This window comes from Microcebus murinus, chromosome 11 (genome assembly GCF_040939455.1).
Source record: "Microcebus murinus isolate Inina chromosome 11, M.murinus_Inina_mat1.0, whole genome shotgun sequence".
NCBI lineage: Eukaryota > Metazoa > Chordata > Mammalia > Primates > Cheirogaleidae > Microcebus > Microcebus murinus.
The window spans coordinates 60995588-61016070 of record NC_134114.1 but is presented as its reverse complement, the minus strand read 5'-3'; the positions used below and the strand labels follow the sequence as shown (position 1 = coordinate 61016070).

At 35.3% G+C, this 20483-nt stretch overlaps 1 protein-coding gene across 2 annotated transcripts in view; it reads left to right on the top strand.

Moving 5' to 3' along the window:
- The window catches only part of EDIL3 (EGF like and discoidin domains 3), a 422082-nt gene extending 416230 nt beyond the window's left edge, over positions 1-5852 (top strand). For both annotated transcript variants that reach the window (XM_012784391.2, XM_012784390.2), the window contains one exon: positions 2870-5852. In XM_012784391.2, the coding sequence (XP_012639845.1) occupies positions 2870-3019 (150 nt within the window). In that variant the 3' untranslated portion in view covers positions 3020-5852. The remainder of the gene's footprint in view (positions 1-2869) is intronic.
- The last annotated feature ends 14631 nt before the right edge of the window (positions 5853-20483 follow it).

The following is a 20483-nucleotide window of genomic DNA, read 5'->3' as shown; positions in this document are numbered from 1 at the left end:
TTTTCATTTTATCTGGTATTCTCTTGTAATATCTGATACATGAATCCTCACTAGAATCTGATTTAAATTTTATCTAGCATCACAGGAGAGTTAACATATGAAAACAAAATTCAAGATCTCAGTTACATTGAGGGAGTCATATTTTTTCTGTCTTCTCTTCTCTTCTGTTGTAATTTTGGAAGCCTTTCCAAAGTACCTTGAGCGCCTTTTTCTTCAGGCCCCATATGTTAGGAACAGCCTGAGAGACCCGTAAGCATTATCATGTTTGAATACATCAGCAAACTTGTCATGGGCTAATTAGCCTCCTCCCTAAATGGAAACTCGTGCATACTTTTTCTAAAAATTTCTAAATCAAACCGTCTTTCTCATATAAATATTTTCCCTTTTAGATGGAGAGATTTCATGCTCTCCATTGGTCTTTTCAGACTTCAATTTAAGTCGAGGTACTTATATCTCTAAAAGTGTACATTTGAAAGCACTTTGCTACAATCATACAGATTTTATAAAGTTAACTAAAAATACTGTGTTTGCATTCCTTTTGCCATGCAAAATATTGAAATAGCATTCTTGAGGAGGGTCTTCCTAATGCTGGAGACAAGAAATAGCAAATGTGCCACATGTTTACACAGAAAGTACAAAATGTCACCCAAGAGTTATTAGCAAGCATGTGCTTTGTTTTGTGCTGCGCCATTAGTGGGAGATCTCGGAAAATAAGAGTATATTTTCAATACTTTTAGACCATGGATTGGGTTATTCCAGTATAGATTTTGGCTATTTTTCTGGGGGGGACTTTTGTTTTAGAAATTATCCTGTTTTATGAAACTTCACTTATTTTCTTAAAATGAGCATCCAAATATCTATGATTTTCACATATTCAGAAATTTCGTTGTATGCAATTTCAGAGCTAACGTAGTTTCTTTGTATAAGTTCTTCATTATAAAGAAATAAGGATAATCAATAATTCAACTAATGCTTTCTGGGTTGATAGTTCCTTATTGAAACCTGTGCTGAAGAGCAGACACTTATGAGAAAACTGTGTCTTCCTAAATTTCTTCCGCCAAACTGGCATAAAACTGTATTTTGGGCTGTTATAGATCTTGCAATGAAAGTTAATGAATTTAAACTCTATTACCCCAAGGATATATATTAAGTTCCCTAGCAGGGCTACGAAACTGTACTTTAGATTTCATGTTCAATTGTAACACCACAATCTCAGTGAAGCACTTGAGTCTAGCATCATGTGTCAGAGGGAATGCCCTCAAACCAGAGCTTATTTTCTGCCTTTGCACTGACAACCTCTCTCAAGATTTTTGGTGAGTGTTTACATTGTATGCCCTGTACTATGAGCTTTTGCTAACAGAGACACTGTTACTTAGTAACACATTCCAATCCAGAATGAGCGCTTTCTTGGTCAATGCAGGACAGAGCATTCCTGGGGATAAAATGCCTGTTAAATGAACATGAATTTGGATATGCCCGCAGAACCAGCAGCACCGGCAGAAAGACTAGCACTCTTGTCTGTTGCTTCTATTAATCAGAGCCCTACTGTCTAATGCTTTAGAGAAAACTGTCTTTCTTTTTTCTCATTCCAGGCAGGGGATCTTTTGTAACCACACGAGACTGGACCAACTTATTTTAGAAGGCCATTTTTAAAACCTTATCTTTAATTTCAAAATGTTCAAAGATGTGGGTCAAGTAGTTTGTCACAAGGCGATGGAGTTTCTTTCTTTTTTTTTTTTTAATGTTTTGGAATTTTATGTTCAGGTCTCCCTTTGGCCACATAGATACGTTTGGATCAAAAACAAGAAAGAAAATCATCTTACAATTATCAGATGCCTCATAATATTCAAAGAGAAAACATTGAAGAGATTTTCACAATCCTAGTTAAGCTAAAACAAAAATATACATATAAAATAGTTAAATGACTTTAATAAAAATGTTCAGAATCTATATGGGAGAAAACTGGTAAAATCTTCAAGTGAAGATTTATAATATAAATACCTCAGTTTCTTGCCAAATAATTTATAGTTTAATGCCATGTCTAATGAGATCCCAGTGTTTTAATTTTGTTTTGTTTTTCTGAAGTAGACATTTGTTTAACTTATTATAAAAGTCTTTTAAAGGAGAAGGAATGACTATTACATGCTCAAAAATGCTTTTTAACAATAGAAGAAAGAACAGTCACACAATGCAAAGCTTCAAGATAATGATAAGTCACAAATGATCACAACGGTATTGTACGGATCTAGGCATTAACAGATGAAGTAAAAAAAAAAATGGTTCAAAAACCATTGGTTGGGTTGCCTTCTTGGTGAATGGGTTAATTATATTCTCTATGTGAGAAGTAAGCAAAAGATACTGAGAAATGACATACAAAAATGATGCAAGCTGCTTCCATACTTGTTCTTTAACACATCCTGCACAATCTACCAATTCTCCCTCGCCTTGCTTCTTGTTAATGTGGGAGCCAGATGATGGGTATACTTTGCAAGCAGCTTGGATCTCTGAGTGACTCCTTGGAAGAAAACGCTTTCAGCACGCTTCCAGGCCCATGTCAGCCTGTGGAATAAACAAGACGACGACTATCTGTTGCATTAAAAAAAAAAAAAAAAAAATGAGAGAAGCAGACAGACAAAAATGGTTGACTTATGTATTCCTGCATTAGACAATTTTGCCTCATTTAACTCTTTAAATTAGCCATTAATTGATAATTTTAAATCTTTAAAAAGAAGTTTCAATATATTTAGAAAAAACAAAAATGAATAGTTATCCAACATCACATTTGGGAAAAATGTTTAAACAAGAAAACAAAAATAATTACAAAGGAAAAAAGTCTATGTGATTAACCTTTTTTGCTCTTCTTTATTAGGTTTTCCAGGGCAATTTTGACAATGACACCCACAGGAAAAATGTCATTGATCCTCCCATCTATGCGCGGCACATAAGAATCCTTCCTTGGTCCTGGTACGGGAGAATCACGTTGCGGTCAGAGCTGCTGGGCTGCACAGAGGAGGAATGAGGAAACCCTACACCCCACAACTCTCTTCTCTACTTCCCTAGAAGTATTTCCATGGAATGAACTGTTCAAAATCTGTAGGAAACTGAATGAGTTTTTTTTCATGAAAAAGTGCTCAAATTATGGTAGGCCACTGTCTTTTTAAGGAGGTCTAAGCCTGCCTTTTCAATGATTTAATTTGATTTTTATTGGTCAAGTCTCTTAAGTCACATCACATTAGCTGTGAATTACTTTTCTCATTGTTTTCTGAATTATTCACATTGGTTGGAATATGTTAGGGAAAGAAAGTAGCCTTCTTTTTATAGCAAGGGTAAATAAATCTCAAAGTCATCAAATACAAGCAAGAGCTGATAGAGCTTTTACAATCAATACTCAACTAATTCTTGTGAAAGGAATACTGCAATGTTAGCAATAAGGTATTTTTCTTCTGTAATGACTCTGCGTTATCCTAATTGTTTCCCTGTGCCTATCAAACACTGTCGGTGTTGATAACAAAAATTTGAAGAAGAATCTGTAACATGAGGTACTAGTTGATATAATTCTCATTTTACTTTCATTATATCTAATCAGAGAAAATATGATCTTTTTACTTTTGCTTCTGTTCTATATTCTTTATATTGCATATTGCCTGAATAACACAATATTTTTTCTAATTTAACTTTCTCCTATTCGTTGCCTAAGAGAAGTGTCATTTTATTTGTAAACATGGAACTCGACTGAATATCAGTAGATGGATCTGCATTTAATATCAGTATATTAAATCTGCAATTTTATTTTTGAAGGAAGTTATAACTACATAATTTCCAAATACTTTATTTATACAGAATCCCATGCTACCAGTTTGCAAAAAGGAACAAGAAATAATGTATTATGTCCCTTTCAATTTAAATCTTCATTTTAATAGTATTTACATGGCCTTATATTTACCTTAAAATAATAGAATCATGAATTGTCTATTTTAAAAAAATATTAGCAAATACTAACATAGTACTGCATACCTTGGCCAAGCATACTCATCATTTCTTTGTTCATCTCCACATTTCCTATGAAACTAAAATTTTATTGAGATTTGAAACTGGTGGTAGTTTCCCAGGAAAGCAAATTGTTTACTTATTTGTGAGAAGCAGAGTATTTACTAATGACAAAGTAGTAAACCATTTTCAAGATGAAAATATATTTCTATTTATTTTGTTTCAAAGGGCCTGAAAAAATAAGCAATTATCATAACAATTTGTTATTGATAATGGAGGTTCCATTGACATGTCTCTCAAATTAAAGCTCACACTGCCTCCATAAATGTCTTCAACATCTAATTTATAAGCTTTACAAGTATTTATTTTATAAGGCTTAGACAGAATTATTGGAGTTTTAAATTAAGGGTCTTGGAAAAGAAAAGATGGTATGTGTATGAAATGTTAAGGTCCTACACAACACTGCTAACTTTTTTTTCCTTTAATATTTGTGCTGCATAACAAAAGCCACTAGACTGTTACTGTCTTGTCTGTCCATGTGTTAACAGCATTTCTTAATGATGTATATATGGTCTTCAATCACAGTGAAGAATTTAAAGAGAAAGTCAATCATATTGGCATTTTTAATAAAAGCAAAATTAGTTGGTCTAAGGAAACTAGTTGACCACATGTTGGTTCCATGCCCCCTTGCTTTCTACTTCGGCTTCTCATTTTGAAATTATTGATTTGAAGCCTCTGAAATGATAATCAGTTTTCAACATCTTTCAAAAATAAAATTTTTATGTTGTCAGTGTCACCTTTTTAAGATAAATTTGAAGTTAGGAATTTTAAATATTTTTAATAGGCTAAACTTTAAAGATATGTGACAAATAATTACTTCAGTTCAAAAATATACACACTTACCATCTAGCCAGTTGTCCTCATTTCTTCCAAGGTTTACTGTCCCACCAAATTTCTAGATGTTTTGCTTTGCAGATTATGCATGATTCTTCATTCTTAAGAGTATATTTTTAAAATTCTGAGTAATGCTTTGTGATGATTTACTTTTTCAAAATTACTAATGTCTTTTTATGATGTTTTGAATTTTTTTCTACTGATAGCTGTTTAAAAAATATTTTCCAAGGGAGTTGGTTAAAATTCAATGTCCCTTAGAAAGACATTGAAATGGCTTTCTCTTGCTTTTGCATCTTCTCTTTGCTTTATATGCTCTTCACAAGACAGCATGTCCAACGGGATATCTATTGTCCCATGATGCCCAAAATTGATGACAGCAAAGGAGTCCCATATGTGTAAATTTTGATAATTATTGTGAAGTGATAAAGTAGCTCTTGTGTCACTTGTATCAATGACATCAAAGAGAAGCAAAATTTATGCTATATAAATTCACACTAAAACAAATAAAATACCATAAGCAGAATACACAAAAGAATCACCTAGTCATCACTATATTGAGTAACTATCACATGCTCATTTTATAATTTATGAAATTAAAATTTTAAGCATCTCCATTTTATCTACATCCTTTTAAAAGCATTTATTATATTCACTAATTCTAATTTTAGGGTTGACTTTCTCTTTCTGAATGATTTCATAAAGATTGGTGTGAATTTTGAAGATTTGGGGTACTAATGATTATATCTTTGCTAGTCAACAAATTATGAAATATAATACTCAATTCTGGCATCTAATATGTCAGTACGTACAGAAATAACTATGACACAAATAACCTTTGCAAACTTTCAAGCTGTGTAATATCCCAATGTTGTTTTTTCTTTGTATATATACTTATATCATGTAGGATGTTGTAAAATCAGTATGACCTTGTCTAGTCTTCAAACTTAAAATAAACTTTTGAAAACCTGGGATACTTTTGAAGCAGTTGTAATTAAACACATTTGTAAGAATACACAAATTGTCTGAATATGAATGCCCACTAGTCTTGACCACATGCTTGATTTATTTTCTCTTTGTACAGGGCTGTTAAACAGATACAAGAAAATTCAAAATAACAGTAGCCTCTAAATATATATTGACATCAGCTAAATTGGTCAGTCCAGGGTTATTAAAATGTGTACATTCAAACTACTCCTTTTAGTTATGGAAACTTTACTAGAATATTGATAATCCAAAGACCATTTTTTTTTGCCTCATGCATAAAGTGCTTTGTTCCAGGACTGATCTGTCTGTTGCTAATCAGATGATCCTGCTAATTGTTTCTATTGTTTTTTTTAGTTCATCATGCTCGGGAGTATATGAAGAGATACAGGTAGTAGTAAGCAATAACACAACACTAATAATGTAATTACCATATAACTCAGCTATTAATGAAAATTATGGCACTTGAGTTCTTTATAAATCCTGTTTCTGGCTCTGTGGAACTCACTGGGGAAATATTAAATCTGTGTACTTCCCACTTTTTTGACATTTTCTTAGGATTCAAAAAAATTTAAGGAAAATATTAAGATATTAAAGGATTGCTTCTTATTTGAGCTTCCATGAATTTCTGATAGCTCTCAGGATTCACTTGTTAAATATGTATTTCTACATGTTCCTGTTTAATAGCATCTTATTATAGTGGTTCGATGGGGTTGCATTGTTTGTCTAAGTGTTGCACACACACAAACATACACAAATGTGCTTTTATTAAATAAAAGCAATTATACATATATATTTTCAATACAACTAAAAAGGCATCATGACAACATTTATACCAGGTAAAAATTTATTGTGACAGCAGAGTAATTATTCACCAGAAAAAAATTTCAACTATGAGGCTTTTAAAATTGCTGATTCAAAATGCAAAAGTAACAGATGCATTTCAAATTCCAAGAAGAAAAGCCCAACTAGTTTGAAATTTGTTTTTTAAAAAAGTCTTAATAACTTCATGGATGGAAAACATTCTATGTAAGCTAAAATTTTAAAATATCTACCAATTCAGCTTTGCATGCATGCCTTTAAGTAAAAATGTTGATAAACATTAATTTTTACTGTCAGAAAAGCAGTACCTTCTATCTTTCTTCCCAAAGGCTAATTTAAAAAATTAAGAATCAATTTAGTATATTATTTATTTGTGGAAAATACTGCCTCTAGCCTTCGAGATACAAAAGGACTCTTCTATCCGAGCAAGTAAAACAGAGAATTAAACTATACTGCTTTTTTGAGAAATATCTCAACTACCCTGAAACAGAATGCATTGTCATTTGTCTTTACAAAGACAAATGAATACCTAGCTAGCATAAGTAGCAATTTTTCTACTGAATTTGAAGAAGGAAAGAGAATTTCTTGTTTCTATTGCCATAAATGTTTATGATTCACATTGGATGTTTCAACATTGCCACCGAATAAAGTGTTTTCCACAGAAGACCAGTGGCACTTACTCAAAGAGTTATTTCTGTGACATGAATTTAGTAGTAGAAATGGGCAAACATTTTTGGAAAAGGTTCATCATTTAGTTGTTTTTTGCATAACTTGGCAGAAGTTGATTGAGTCATTTGAAAACACTAATGCTTTGGAAATATGGTATAGTACCATCAGCAAATGGCCATCACATGACATGATTAAGCATTGCATATGGTGACTGCCTCTGATTGAATTTTATTTTAGCATCCTCAAAGGCATGAACCACACTTTTCCATATGTATGTAAAATTCCCATAGTGTTCTTCATATGCCCACACATAAGATGTTTATAATGATGATAAACTGCAAGGTAAGCTTAACCTGCTGCCACCTGTAAAGGGAGTGTTGGCAGTGAGACTGATGGTGCATTGAAACAATACATCTCCTAGGGCCAATGTGGAAACAGCTTTGTGGTAACTTACAGAGCATCAGGCTAAAGCACTGCTGAGAATGAACAGGAAGACAGCTGGGAGTAGACTGCGTTAATGTAACAAAGAGATAATAAGGAATGTTTTCCGTGCTAAATGACTTAAGTGACATGGATTTACACGTGTTCTATACTTCTTCTGCTTTTTAGTGATTATATTGCAGGGATTTAAAGAAGAAAATAATAAAAAGGCTTTACTTTTCAGGAAGAGCACCTCAGAAGGCCAGGGAATCTGAGGGGCCTCAATAGCACACTGCTCCTTAAGGCAAATGGCATTTTGTGCCTGGGCCCAGAGGAAGCACGAAATAATCAACCTTAAGCAGCTTTACTTCCTTGGTTCTCAAGTTTCTTAGGTAATGATATGGAAAAATAATTTTATTTAACAGCAGGAGCATTTCTTTAAAAAACAAAAACCCTTAGTGGTGTAAGTACCTTGATAGGATGCTTGACATGTGGACTGAGACTCCAAGAGCTGTATTTAAACAACATAATATAATGTTTTTCAAACTACTAATAGAGAGAAATTGGTAGATCAGAACTAGTGTCTTTTTTAAAATTAAATACATTAGAACAAAAAAAGGAGAAGAGTAAGGAGGAGAAGGGAGGGAGGGGAGAGAAGTACGAGTCCATTGTAAAAATTATTTTTAAAAACATTTTATTTCAATTATATTCCTAAGTATATATGTGTTTTTGATCACAGTGTAAATTATTTTGCTAACTCTGAGACACAGACATTAAAGCTGGAAACACCACAACACAACCTCTGAACTGCTTTCCAAATGGGTGGTGTCTGCTAGCTGCTGGGTGGCCAATTCGAGATTAGAGCCAGAATTGCCTGGATCCCATCAATACCAGGCTACTGGAGGCTTAGTAGTGAGAGAGAAGTGTGCTGTTGGAAGCTTGCGTGGCATTTTAAGAGAAAAACATAAAGATATTAAAAACAGAATTTTGTGAGTTTTTTTCTACGTGGTAGGTAAAGCCCTTAGCCTTTCTCCCCATAAAATATTCTAACATAATACTAGTTTCTTCCCACTACATTTGGCCATTGATTCTGCTAGGGAAGATGCACCCAAGTATTGCATCTGACATGAAGATGGGCTTGTCTCCTGAGCCAAAGTGGCCTGTGGAGGACCTGCCTCTTTGGGTTAATCATAACACAGATCTATGAGTTACTTTTTTGTTTGTTTTAATAAACTTTGATGCATGTTGAGTGGATTTTTTTATAACCTCGTGCCCTCTACACCCTCATTGTAACCTTCCAATCCTGTATTTCAGAAACTGGTATTATTAATTCCTTGCTTGAGTATATTCCCACCCAAGCTTAATATCACAGCCACTTATATGCCTCCAAATAGTAGCATTAGGTTATAAAATAGGTCCTTTAAAATATTAAAATATGTTTTCACTAGAGATACAAAGAAACACTAATTTCTTTCATAAATAACACACTGGAGAAACTAATGTATTAGTCTTAAGAAAATATTACCTAACTATTATCTAACTAATTATCTAACTATTTTTTTGTTTTTAACCACGTTTTCTTCCAGCAAAATTTAAGCATCTATCTTGTGCCAGCCACTGTGTGATGTTCCCAAAACACAGAGATGAAATGACTCTGATTTTCAGGAACACTTAGTATAGAGCATGGGGCTAGGAGAAGACGAGAATGCAAACAACTGTAACATATGCTATGACAAAAATGTGCCCCATGTGCAAAGGGAAGACAGAACACGAGCCCTTATACCAGTCAGTGAGGTTGATGATCAGGGAAAGCATCTGGGATAGGTAACATCCAAAATGTCAATAAATGTCAGATTTAATATTTGTGACACCTGAAACATCTACTTTACTACTTAATGATAACTCTACGAAGAATAGATTAACATGTCCTCTTTGCAAGAGGACCAAGAGAAACTGAAAGAGGGGAGATTTGCCCATGTTGCAGGGATATAATTTATATGTACATCTAAGGACATCTTACCCTCGGTCAATACTCTTTCTTCTTTTAAGTCCAAGTGCACTGAAAATGTGTTTCATTACGTACCAGTACAGGAACAACAGGAAGGACCTGCCTCCAATCAAGCTGTCAATAATTGTTTATTGGTCAATTTCTCATATTATCCTAAATAATTTAACACACTGGAATTACCTAATAACATATATTTAAAATAATTCCTCAGTTGGTAAAGTGTTGATCATCACATGAATATATAAAGAAAGAATCCAAAAATGACTGAACAGTTAATAAACTATTACTGTGAGATATATGAAAGTGTTAATTTTTTTAAAGGTAAGTAATATAAACCCAAGATGTCACAGCATCTGCTATTCCAAGACACAGTCAATGGACTATTCCCTTTTGAAGAACATGAGATCTTTAATGCAATAATTTTTAAACAATTATATTTAACAAAAATCTGAAAATAGTGCTCTGTAGATAAGAGAAACCACACTGAAACCACAAAATTTCTACAGTAAAACCGCATAATTTCCATTTAAAAAAACTCCAAAGAATACTAAGAAAACACAAAACCACCTGTATCAAGCTCTAGTTCTTGATATTTGAGTTAACATACTCTCATGATCTCACGGAGGTTGAGAGTAAAATGATAGTTACAAGAGATGAAAAGGATGTGTGGGGGGAGGGTGATGAGGAGAGGAGGGTTAATGGGTACAAATACGTAGTTAGATAGAAGGAACAAGTTCTTATATTCGATACTACAATAGGGTTAACTATAGTTAAAAACAATGTATTGTATATTTCAAAATAGCCAGAAGAGAGAATTTGAAATGCTCCCAACACAAAGAAATGATAAATGCTTGAGGTGTTAGATACCCTAAATACCCTGACTTGTGCATGATACATTCCATGCATGTATCAAAATATCCATATTTATGTACTCCATAAATATGTACAAATATGATAGATCAATAAAAAATATTTAAAAAATAACAAAACAGTTAACAAACTCTTGACTAAAAGAGAAGCTGAAGAATAAATAATATCTTAGAAAATAAAGTACAGTAACCACACCACTTAAGGAACCAACTTCTTAACAATAAACAGATCGGGGGGATTGTCTTTTTTTCCCCCCTGGTGACTTTTCAATTGGTAGAGTTCGGACTTAGTCAGTTAAAGATAATTCTGTATGACCTCGTGTAATCAGTAAATTAAATTGCCATAGCTTGATTTAAATGGTCTATTCTCTGTTAGTTGTTATCAGTGAACAAGAATAAGCTGAAAGAATCATAGACAACTGGAATTAAGGAATCACCAACTCTGGAATGCAATGTTTAAATACTGAATTCCTTAGGTTATTATTTATCCAATATCTAAGTATGTTCAAGAAACTGCCATATAACCCAAGTAAGTCTTTACTAATTCTAGTGGCCAATGAATCTGACCTAATATTTGACTTATATCTTTAGTGAAGCTGAATCCATATATTTCCCTAAAGTCAGAGAACTATTAGTTATTATCTTTTTATAACTACTTTGTTCTTGTCCTTTCCTGGAAAAAGAAAATATCCATGCTTTGTTGCCATCTTTATTTTTTCTAAACTTAATGTTAAATAATATTCTGAAAATGTAATCATTCTGAAAATGCACCAAACTGGATAAGGAATGTTGAATGTGGTGAAAAGATCATTTATGGTCCTTAATTGTTTATGCTTTAGTATTCCTATTTACCAGCACTACTCATGAGGTTGATGAATGCTCAATCTGCAGTCTACTCTGAGTACTTGATTATCTCTACTGTATTTCTGCACATTAAGTTATTCCAGATCTCTATCCAATATCCATTTCCTTCTTAAGTACATTGTCATACATGTATTCATATTTATTTTGTAAAGACATTTGCATAGTAAATAGTGATTTGAAAGGTGTGCAAGGCACTCTCTCATCTAAGGAATTTACTGAGTGCTGACTAACGTCAAAACAAAAGTATGCATGAAAATATTAAGGATAAAATTGTTTTCCAGACAAACTGTGTAAGGCTGAGCGAGCTGTGCTATGCACAAAGTAGCAAGACTGAAGAGCATGAGTGCAAATCAAAATCCAGCCTCTTTTTGATTTGGCAAGCTGAAACACCAAGGAAGGTCAGTCCACAGGTAGCACCTCTGTGTAAACTCATATTCACAAAAGAAGCCTCCTTTTAAAACTGGCATCTTATACACTGGGAACAGAGGCTTGATTATTTCCAATGCCTGCCTAATGTTTTTATTAAAGACAATCTTCCAGTATGGGAGACTATGGATTTTTCACAATGTACAATGCATTTAACATAGTCTGAAAATGTCCTACCCTAGTAAAACCCTAAGCGTAAAAGTGAAAACTCCAGCTTTTGCTCCCATCTCCCCTCCACAGATTGTGTTATAGATCGCACATTGCACCTAAAATGAGTATGGAGATCCTCTCTCCTTCTTATTCCTATCTTTAAAAATGGATAGACTAGTTATTGTAAGACTGTATCAGATGACACATATTTTGAACAGAAAGAGGAAACAAAAATTCTAGAATCTTCTTTATTCATTCATTAAATGTCTATTGAGTGGGTATTCGTTTGCTTGGATTTGGGGATCCAGACAACCACCTCAACATTCTGCATAAGCTTAGAGACCTTGCTTAATAATGATGTCAGAATTTTATTTTATTTTTATTTTTTAGTTTTTTAAGACAGAGTCTCACTCTGTTGCCCAGGCTAGAGTACCGTGGCGTCAGCCAAGCTCACAGCAACCTCAAACTCCTGGGCTCAAGCAATCCTGCTGCCCCAGCCTCTCGAGTAACTGGGTCTACAGGCATGCACCACCATGCCCGGCTAATTTTTTCTATAATTTTCAGTTGTTTGGCTAATTTCTTTCTATTTTGAGTAGAGACAGGGTCTTGCTCTTGGTCAGGCTGAACTTGAACTTCTGACCTTGAGAGATCCTCCCACCTTGACCTCCCAGAGTGCTAGGATTACAGGCATGAGCCACTGTGCCCACCCTGTCAGAATTTTAGCCGGAGTAAGGAGCTGATACCCATTGCCTGCCGTCAAATGAAAAAGCACTTTTATTGCATTGATGCCTTTATGTAAGTGCCTAAGACCTTTGTTTCTGACCCTTCTTTAAGAAAATATTTTCAAGTGGTAAAATGTTGAATCTACCAAGATTTACTTTTTCATGCTATTTGTGAAATACTTGAGTTCCTTTTTCCTTCCAAGCATGTTAATTGGGATATTTTAATCAAGAATTTATGCAGGGATGCAATTATTAATAAAACTGAATATTTGTACATTTGTTTTACAGCTTATGATCTATATAGCACATTACCAAAAAGAAAATGGAGTGAATGGCAGAGTGTGTGTTTTCAAAAACTTGAATCGAGAGGGCTTCCACCACAACTTTCATTAGGACACTCCCATCAATTATTGGGAAATTAGAGTCATTGATTTATACTCTCAAGAGATAAAAATTTAAGACATTTAAATATTAAAGACACATGTCTCTTAAGTTAGCTTCTGGTCTGCATTTATTTACTCACACAATCCCATGGAAATAAAAGCAATAGTTTCCCTATACAAGTCATATTTCTTTCTGTTGGTGTTTCCTCTGGTGCTGCAGAATTTATGTAACACTGCCTAAATAAAAATGTAATTGGCCTCTACCACAAACTCGAGCCCTGAAATGATAACTGTGGCTCAGCTGGAATTTACTTTAGTGTCAACATTTATTAGAAGAGACTCATTCCAATGAAATGGTTTGAGCATTTTGAGTTAACTTTCAATAAATAATAGTAATCCATCTGAGAGTTATATTCTTACCTCTGCTACCTATTTTGTTTCCAAAGAAAGAGCTAGTCCTTGTTCGCAGGCTCAAACAGTCTGACAATATTCAAAGATTAGAAATATATAAACTTTAATTTTATTAGTATATTCTAAGTTTGGTGTTTTAAATTACATTCTATTTGCAAACTTAACTCTCCCTGTCTATCCTTAAGGAATGCACCAGACGTCCTATATGACATTGCAGGATTTGCCGATAAAAGACAGATTCTTTTCTTTTGTGAATATATCTTCTGCATTTTTTTTAATTTTTTTTAATTTTTTTGTTTTTCATCTTGGAAAACTACTGCTGTTTTTGGCATTTCACTTTTTTAATAGTTTTTTTTTTTTAATTTCATCATATTATGGGGGTACAAGTGTTGTTAAGGTTACATATATTGCCCTTGCCTCCCCTCCCCCTTGAGTCAGAGCTTCAAGCGTGTCCATGAATATACCTTCTTTAAATTGACACATCTAAGGTGCCCATGTATGCAAAGAATTGGTATCTTTAATCTCAGTTAATGAAACCAGATTTTGTTGGTTTTTCCCTTTAAAGGAAAAATCTCAAGTTTGGGAATCAGACATCACTCTGGGGTTCAAATCCTCTCTGCAACTTTACAGGAGTTTTTCCTCTGGAAAGTTTTTCCTCTGAAAATATATATACTAGACTTGAAATATAAATATATATAATATAAATATATAATATGGATTGTATAGAATATATACAGTATATATTTTATATATATATACACACACACACATATATATATATATATATATATATATATATATATATATATATGAAACCTATACCTATCCCTGACACTTAAAATAGGTGCTTACTAAATTTCAGGTTTTTTGATGTTATTTCTGTTTTTTGTCACTGTGGCAGGCGTATTTTCACATTCCACAAACTCAGGTATTTAAAAATGTTTTGCTTTCTTTATATTTCACCTAATACCACCTAACACACATAAAAAACAATTAAGTAATTTCTAATACAAAAAAAAAAAACTCTTCAGTGATTTCCAAGTAAATTCATAAAATATATGACTTCACTGTTAAGGATTTCTCCTCTAAGTCACTTACTTTCTGCTGCCAGTCATTCATCCTGGGGTTGAGTCTAAGCACTGGGACACATAGAAAGCCGTGTGAGCTGGTGGGACAGAGACACCCACTTTTCCATTTTATCTGGCAGGGTGAGACATATAGAGGCATCCTGTCCTATCAATAACCTCTCAGCTGTCCTCCATGTTGGTGGCCTTTTCTCCCTCTGGCCACTTGCTGCTCCACTATGCAGTCAGAACTGCTATGCTTTACCATGACCTCCTTAGTTGGCAGTGGATCCTTCTTGGGGTGTTTGGGAAGATTCACTAGAGTAAGTCCATGAAGGGGGCTTTTGTGCATTGCTGAATCTTAGTCCTGCTCAGGCATCTATTTATTCTCTTTAGATATGTGTTAAAAGAATGAATGAATGAATAAACAAATAAGCAAATACAGCCTCTCCAGAGATTCCCCATAGGGAGGCAGACACAGAGCTGTCCTCAGACACTCTCTGTACCCTGCCTCAACCGCCTTCATTCCAGGGCTCCCAAAACACTATGACCTAAGCATATTTGTGAGGCAGCTAACTCCCACAATTCTGGACCGACAGTGGGTCACAGATCCCTTCTAGCCTTGATCACTGTCCTCCGCACCGCCAAATGGAAAACAGGGGCTAAAGCCAACCCCGCACCAATGCAGATGAGCTGTTCTTCCTCTCTGCCTCTCAGTTCTTCCCAAGCTCAGAGGGTCTTGGCTAGTGTCAAGAGGAGACGATATAATTTATTCAGCCAGGGATGTCCCCAAAATATTTCTGTGTGACATCTAGACTATAGCTTTTCTGTCTTAACTTGAAATTAAAGAATTGGGAGAAGACCGCAATTAAAGGTATAAAAGCCTGTGGAGAAAGACACACATCTGTTAATAATTCATGTACCATTAGCCGCATTCATAAACAGAACTATGTTAAACCTCTCTGAGCTTGTTTCCCTATCAACTAAAATGAAGGGGCTGAGTAACTTGCAAATAGATAAAGCCCTTGCAATCACTCATTAAATTAAAGTACAAGGAATCATGACACAATAGATATTTTGGTTTCTGTATTTGAAGGTTTAAATGAAATTAGCAGCAATTATGTATTTAGTAAATATACGTAAGATTCAGTAGCTCACAATGTGAGAATTCTTAGTAATTGAATTCTGTAGAAAAAAGATATAAAAAGTTATGCATAGTTACTAAAATAAATAATTGCCATTTTTTATAGTTATAATTTGATGTAGTGGGAATTGATAAATGAAGATAAACTAAGAGAAGTAAAAACATTTGATCTTTGAAGTATTTTTTTTTATAGATTTTCCTTTATTCTCTCTCTTTCTCTTTGCTTATGTTTGATGTTTCTTTCTTTCCTTCTCTCTCCCTCCTCATCCTCTCCTTCCTCCCGTTCATTTTTGATCCTGAATTCTTCTACTTGTAAATTCACAAATTGCTGGTTAGGCTTAATAAAAACACCAAACACACTTGTAAAGGTTTAACTCATCTAAAACTCTAAGTCTCTGAATCTACTACCTTTTTAGTTTAGAAAGCATGTTTTGAACGTAGTCATTCATGTGCCTCAACTTTCCTGTTGTCCCACACATGGCTGTCAAAATACAAATGTGGAGATTATATATATATATATATATATATATATATATATATATATATTTTTTTTTTTTTTTTTTAAGTTACATGCAGCTTTTACCGGCCTGCCAAAGCCTACTACACATCAGTTTACCGTACATGTCAGTTTACCAGCCTGGCAAAGCCTACTACACGCAGAACTCTTTTAACCAGCTTGTTCCAGTGGCAGACGACCACAGCTTTCAAGGAGTCATTCATAGAGCCGAGGAGTGTTCGCTGTGGCGGCATCTCTCTAACGTCTGCAGTGCCAGAGCTGTGCCAACCATAACTTGCAGTCAAAGCCATCATTGCCATGTCTGTCAGTCACTCCACATGTGGAAGACTGTTTCTTAGCCTAATGGAACGGTTCTCTAGATACCATCTTTGTGAGGGATTGTAGACCAGTATTACTGTAGAGCAGCTACAAATAAAGGTAATGTTTATAATGGGATATTTTTCTCCCAGAAATCTGAGGGTGGGCGAAATGCTAGACCTTGCAGTTCGCTCTTGCCTTTTCTCATTCTTGTTTTACCAAAGAAAAGGTGGCTTATATGGAAAATTAAAATCATGATTTGGACTAACTGGAAAGGGAAAGTTATCACATTTAATCACATTTAAAGGTCTAAATAGCTTGTGTTTGTGACAAGAAGTATAGATATTGTTTGATGTGTATGTGCAAAAATTAAAATAGTCAAGACACTCTTTCCCAAGTCCTGCTAGAGATAAGATGTCAATACAGTATTAGAGCAGCAAATGTGACTCACCCGCTATAAGCAGAATCCCTGGAACTTCTGGTCTCTTCAAACCCCTCTTTTCTATCTCTAAGAGGTCTATAGAAGGGTCCAGAAATGCTATTTTCCTTTTTTTTCCATCTTGTGGCATTCACAATTTCCTCTATCCTTCTGAAAACCAATTATCTGGTCCTTTACATTAGCATCATTGTAGTTGCCCCTACTAGACTCTGCCCCAACAAACCCTGTACTGGTGCCAACAAAAATATCCTTTATTCTTTGCTCACCTCTGTTACTCTATCAGCAGAACACCACCTGTGCTAACCCACCACTGAACTCCTCATGAAGCTACAGTCTCATGCTTGGGCCCCTTTCATCCATGTTTCCAGTTGTGGGGGTTTTTTTGTTTTCTTTTTTGTTTTGTTTTGTTTTTAGATCCATGCCTGGAGATAACTGAAATGTCCACCATGCTGTACTCAAAAAATTCACCTCCCCATCCAGCCTTCAAGCACTGCACCCCTGTCCACCGCCTTTGAAACATTGACAATTTCCTTACTTCTACAAGAGCAGTTCTTTTCCTACCCAGCAAGCTACCCAGACAGAGGGAAAGGTGGCCTTGTGGCCTCAGAGCAGGGACTGTCAGCCCTGCAAATCTGCTGCACTTTCTACTTGGCTTTCCTTGTCTTTCTTCTGAGATCTCACAGAAGCTCACTCAAACGGCGCCCCCTGGTGGCATTGCCCATTAAGACAGGTCTGAACTGGCAATGGCTGAACAGTTCAGGCTCTTATTCATGCATTCCTGCTACACTATGAATTATTGCTGGAAGGACTGCAAAAAAAAAATACAGAAGTTAAAATAGCGGCTCAAAGAAACTAATAAGAGAGAAGTTTGGTGTAAAGAAAGGCTAGTATTAAGAAGCCAGTATGTCTTTAAAAAAGAGGTTGGGGGATTCCATGGAGGTGGAGAGATAATCCCATCAGTGTGGGTGTAAGGAGGGCTCTACAGTATGAAAAGAGCCTGCTGAAAGTGACAAATATGACTTTGTATTTTGAAGGTAAATTTTTCAGGGAATACGAACCATAGAAAATAACACCTCATAAAATCAGTGTAGAGGCATCCCTGGAATGGGGCGGGAGTAACCATGAAGGGAAAGGAGATCCTTGGAAATGAGGAGAAGTGCCTATTCATTAAAAACAGTTAATGATTTATAAATGTCTGAGAGACACCAACTACAGAGTTGAGTTAGTGGGACTTTTCATGGCCCTATACATCTAGGTCCTTTATTCCTGGAACTCCTTAACTGACTTTTCATACCACCACCACCAACAACAACAACGCCTGTATCTGGAGCAGCAAAAGTTCCTGTTTCAAGAAATAAAATCCTCGTTCCTGTCAATTCTGCTTCTTTGCAATGATTTCTTCTCCTAAAGTGTTCCATTGGGGCGGGGGAGGGAGAGAGAGTGAGGAAGTGTGTGTTTTCTGCCTTCATTCCACTGAGTAGAGTGCGCTTCTTACATCCCCTCAAAAAAATCAGAACAGATTGTCATTTTGTTCAGAGAAAGGCTCGGGGTGCAAAGCTAAAAACTCCTGTTGGGGACCTTTTGGGTTTGTAATGCATTTTGACCAAGTGAGCTTTTTATCTCTGCCTGGGTAACCTTAGCCTTATCACTCTGCGGGAGCCAGCTGCCTTCCTTCAGGTGTCATTCTGACAGACACAACCGACAGCCCTCTCCCTTCCTATCGCACATTTATCTAGACTTCCTTGGAGAGAGGAAGCTTTCTCTTTCTGGGGCTATTTACTCTCAGAGGCAGAGGAAAAGTCTTTGCTTCAAAGATTGAGCTGCTATTTCCTGCAGTCAGACCCACACAGGCAGGAAGAGCACGTTGAAGCCTGCTAATCAGAGATTCCTTCATGCTCCACATTAAATAGTGGCATGCATGGAGTTGTTCAAAGGGTGCACAGCCTAGTATATTTCATTGCAATATCTACACATTAGTGTAATTGAAAGTGGATTTAGAAGTGAGGAATAGATTTAAAGCACAACCTCATGACTCTGCATGAATTTGTCTGGTTGAGACCAGTCTGTTCTAGCTGTGCGGAACCACAGCAATAAACAGGCCATTCATAAAGCATAGAGTGTGTGTTCATTGTGGCAGCATATTTTGCTTAAAATCTTTTAAATTATGCCATGAAGAATTTGGGCATAAATCCATTTCAAACCCTCATACTGTCTCAGGGGTGGCCAACATAAAGATATGTGCCAAAAATGCTGTGTGGGTTAATTTTAAGATTCCTTTTCCCCCACCACATTTATGATTTTATGCACTACCACCTACAAAAACCTACCTACAAAATCCCACCATATGCCAGCCCTGTCCGCACCTTCACATAAACCAACATAATAGAAACTCTCTCTTTTTCTGAACCAAATATGAAGTCATTACTTAGACAAGAGCTTATATTCTCTAAATTCATATGCTATCATGCTGCAAAAGAAGATATTGGATTCTTGACATTCTCTTTTTATAAGGTCACCAATCTTGTGACATGATATGATTTTAGTAACCGTGCATTGTCTCCGGCTATCTAAGAGGTCAAGGAAAAGGAGTATTAATTGATAAATGAATGTTACATAAAATACTAATGGATAGCTTTAATATTTATTACACTTACTATGTGCAGCACTAAAGGAAGCCCTCATATATTTATCTCATTTAGTTCTTACAGGAGGCTTATGAGGTAGACAGTAACATATTATTGTTATATACAAGGAAACCAAGGCACAGCAAGTTTAAGTATAATGCTATTGCAAAATGGAACTAGGCCATGAAGCCATACAATCTGATCTTGAACTCATGCTCTTAACCACTTGTTTATGTGACAAACTTCCATTTGTTCATTAAGCATTCTGCCTTCTATACTATGCTAAGCTTGCTCAGAAGCTGAAAAACAGGAAAAGACAAGAACAAAAATTATATAATTGGTTTTCATGTCAATGTTCATTTTCAAAATCAGTTTGGAACTTTAGGTGGGTACATTTCCCCCATTGTCTCCAGCTTTCACATAACAAGAATTCCTAAATTTCTAATCCATAGACCCTTCTCATGGGGCTTAGATATTTGGGGTACACATGGGAACAGTAGAGGGTTTTCAATGGAAACTTAAAATGCTAAGACATAATAAATTCTTCATTTCCAAATGTTGACAACTGAGGATATTAAGTAATTTTTTGTTTAAGGCAAAGCGCTGGGCATGAGATAAAGGGGTTAAACTAAACACATTGTATGTGACTTCTTGCGCTAGGTATCAATGGGCCTGCGGCAGTCAGAGACGGCAGGAAGCAGCGTGTCAAAGGGTGGCTGGCAATGTCAGATACACCGGAGGACATCTCCACATCCAGTGAAACAAGACACGCCTGTTCTCAGGAACTACACT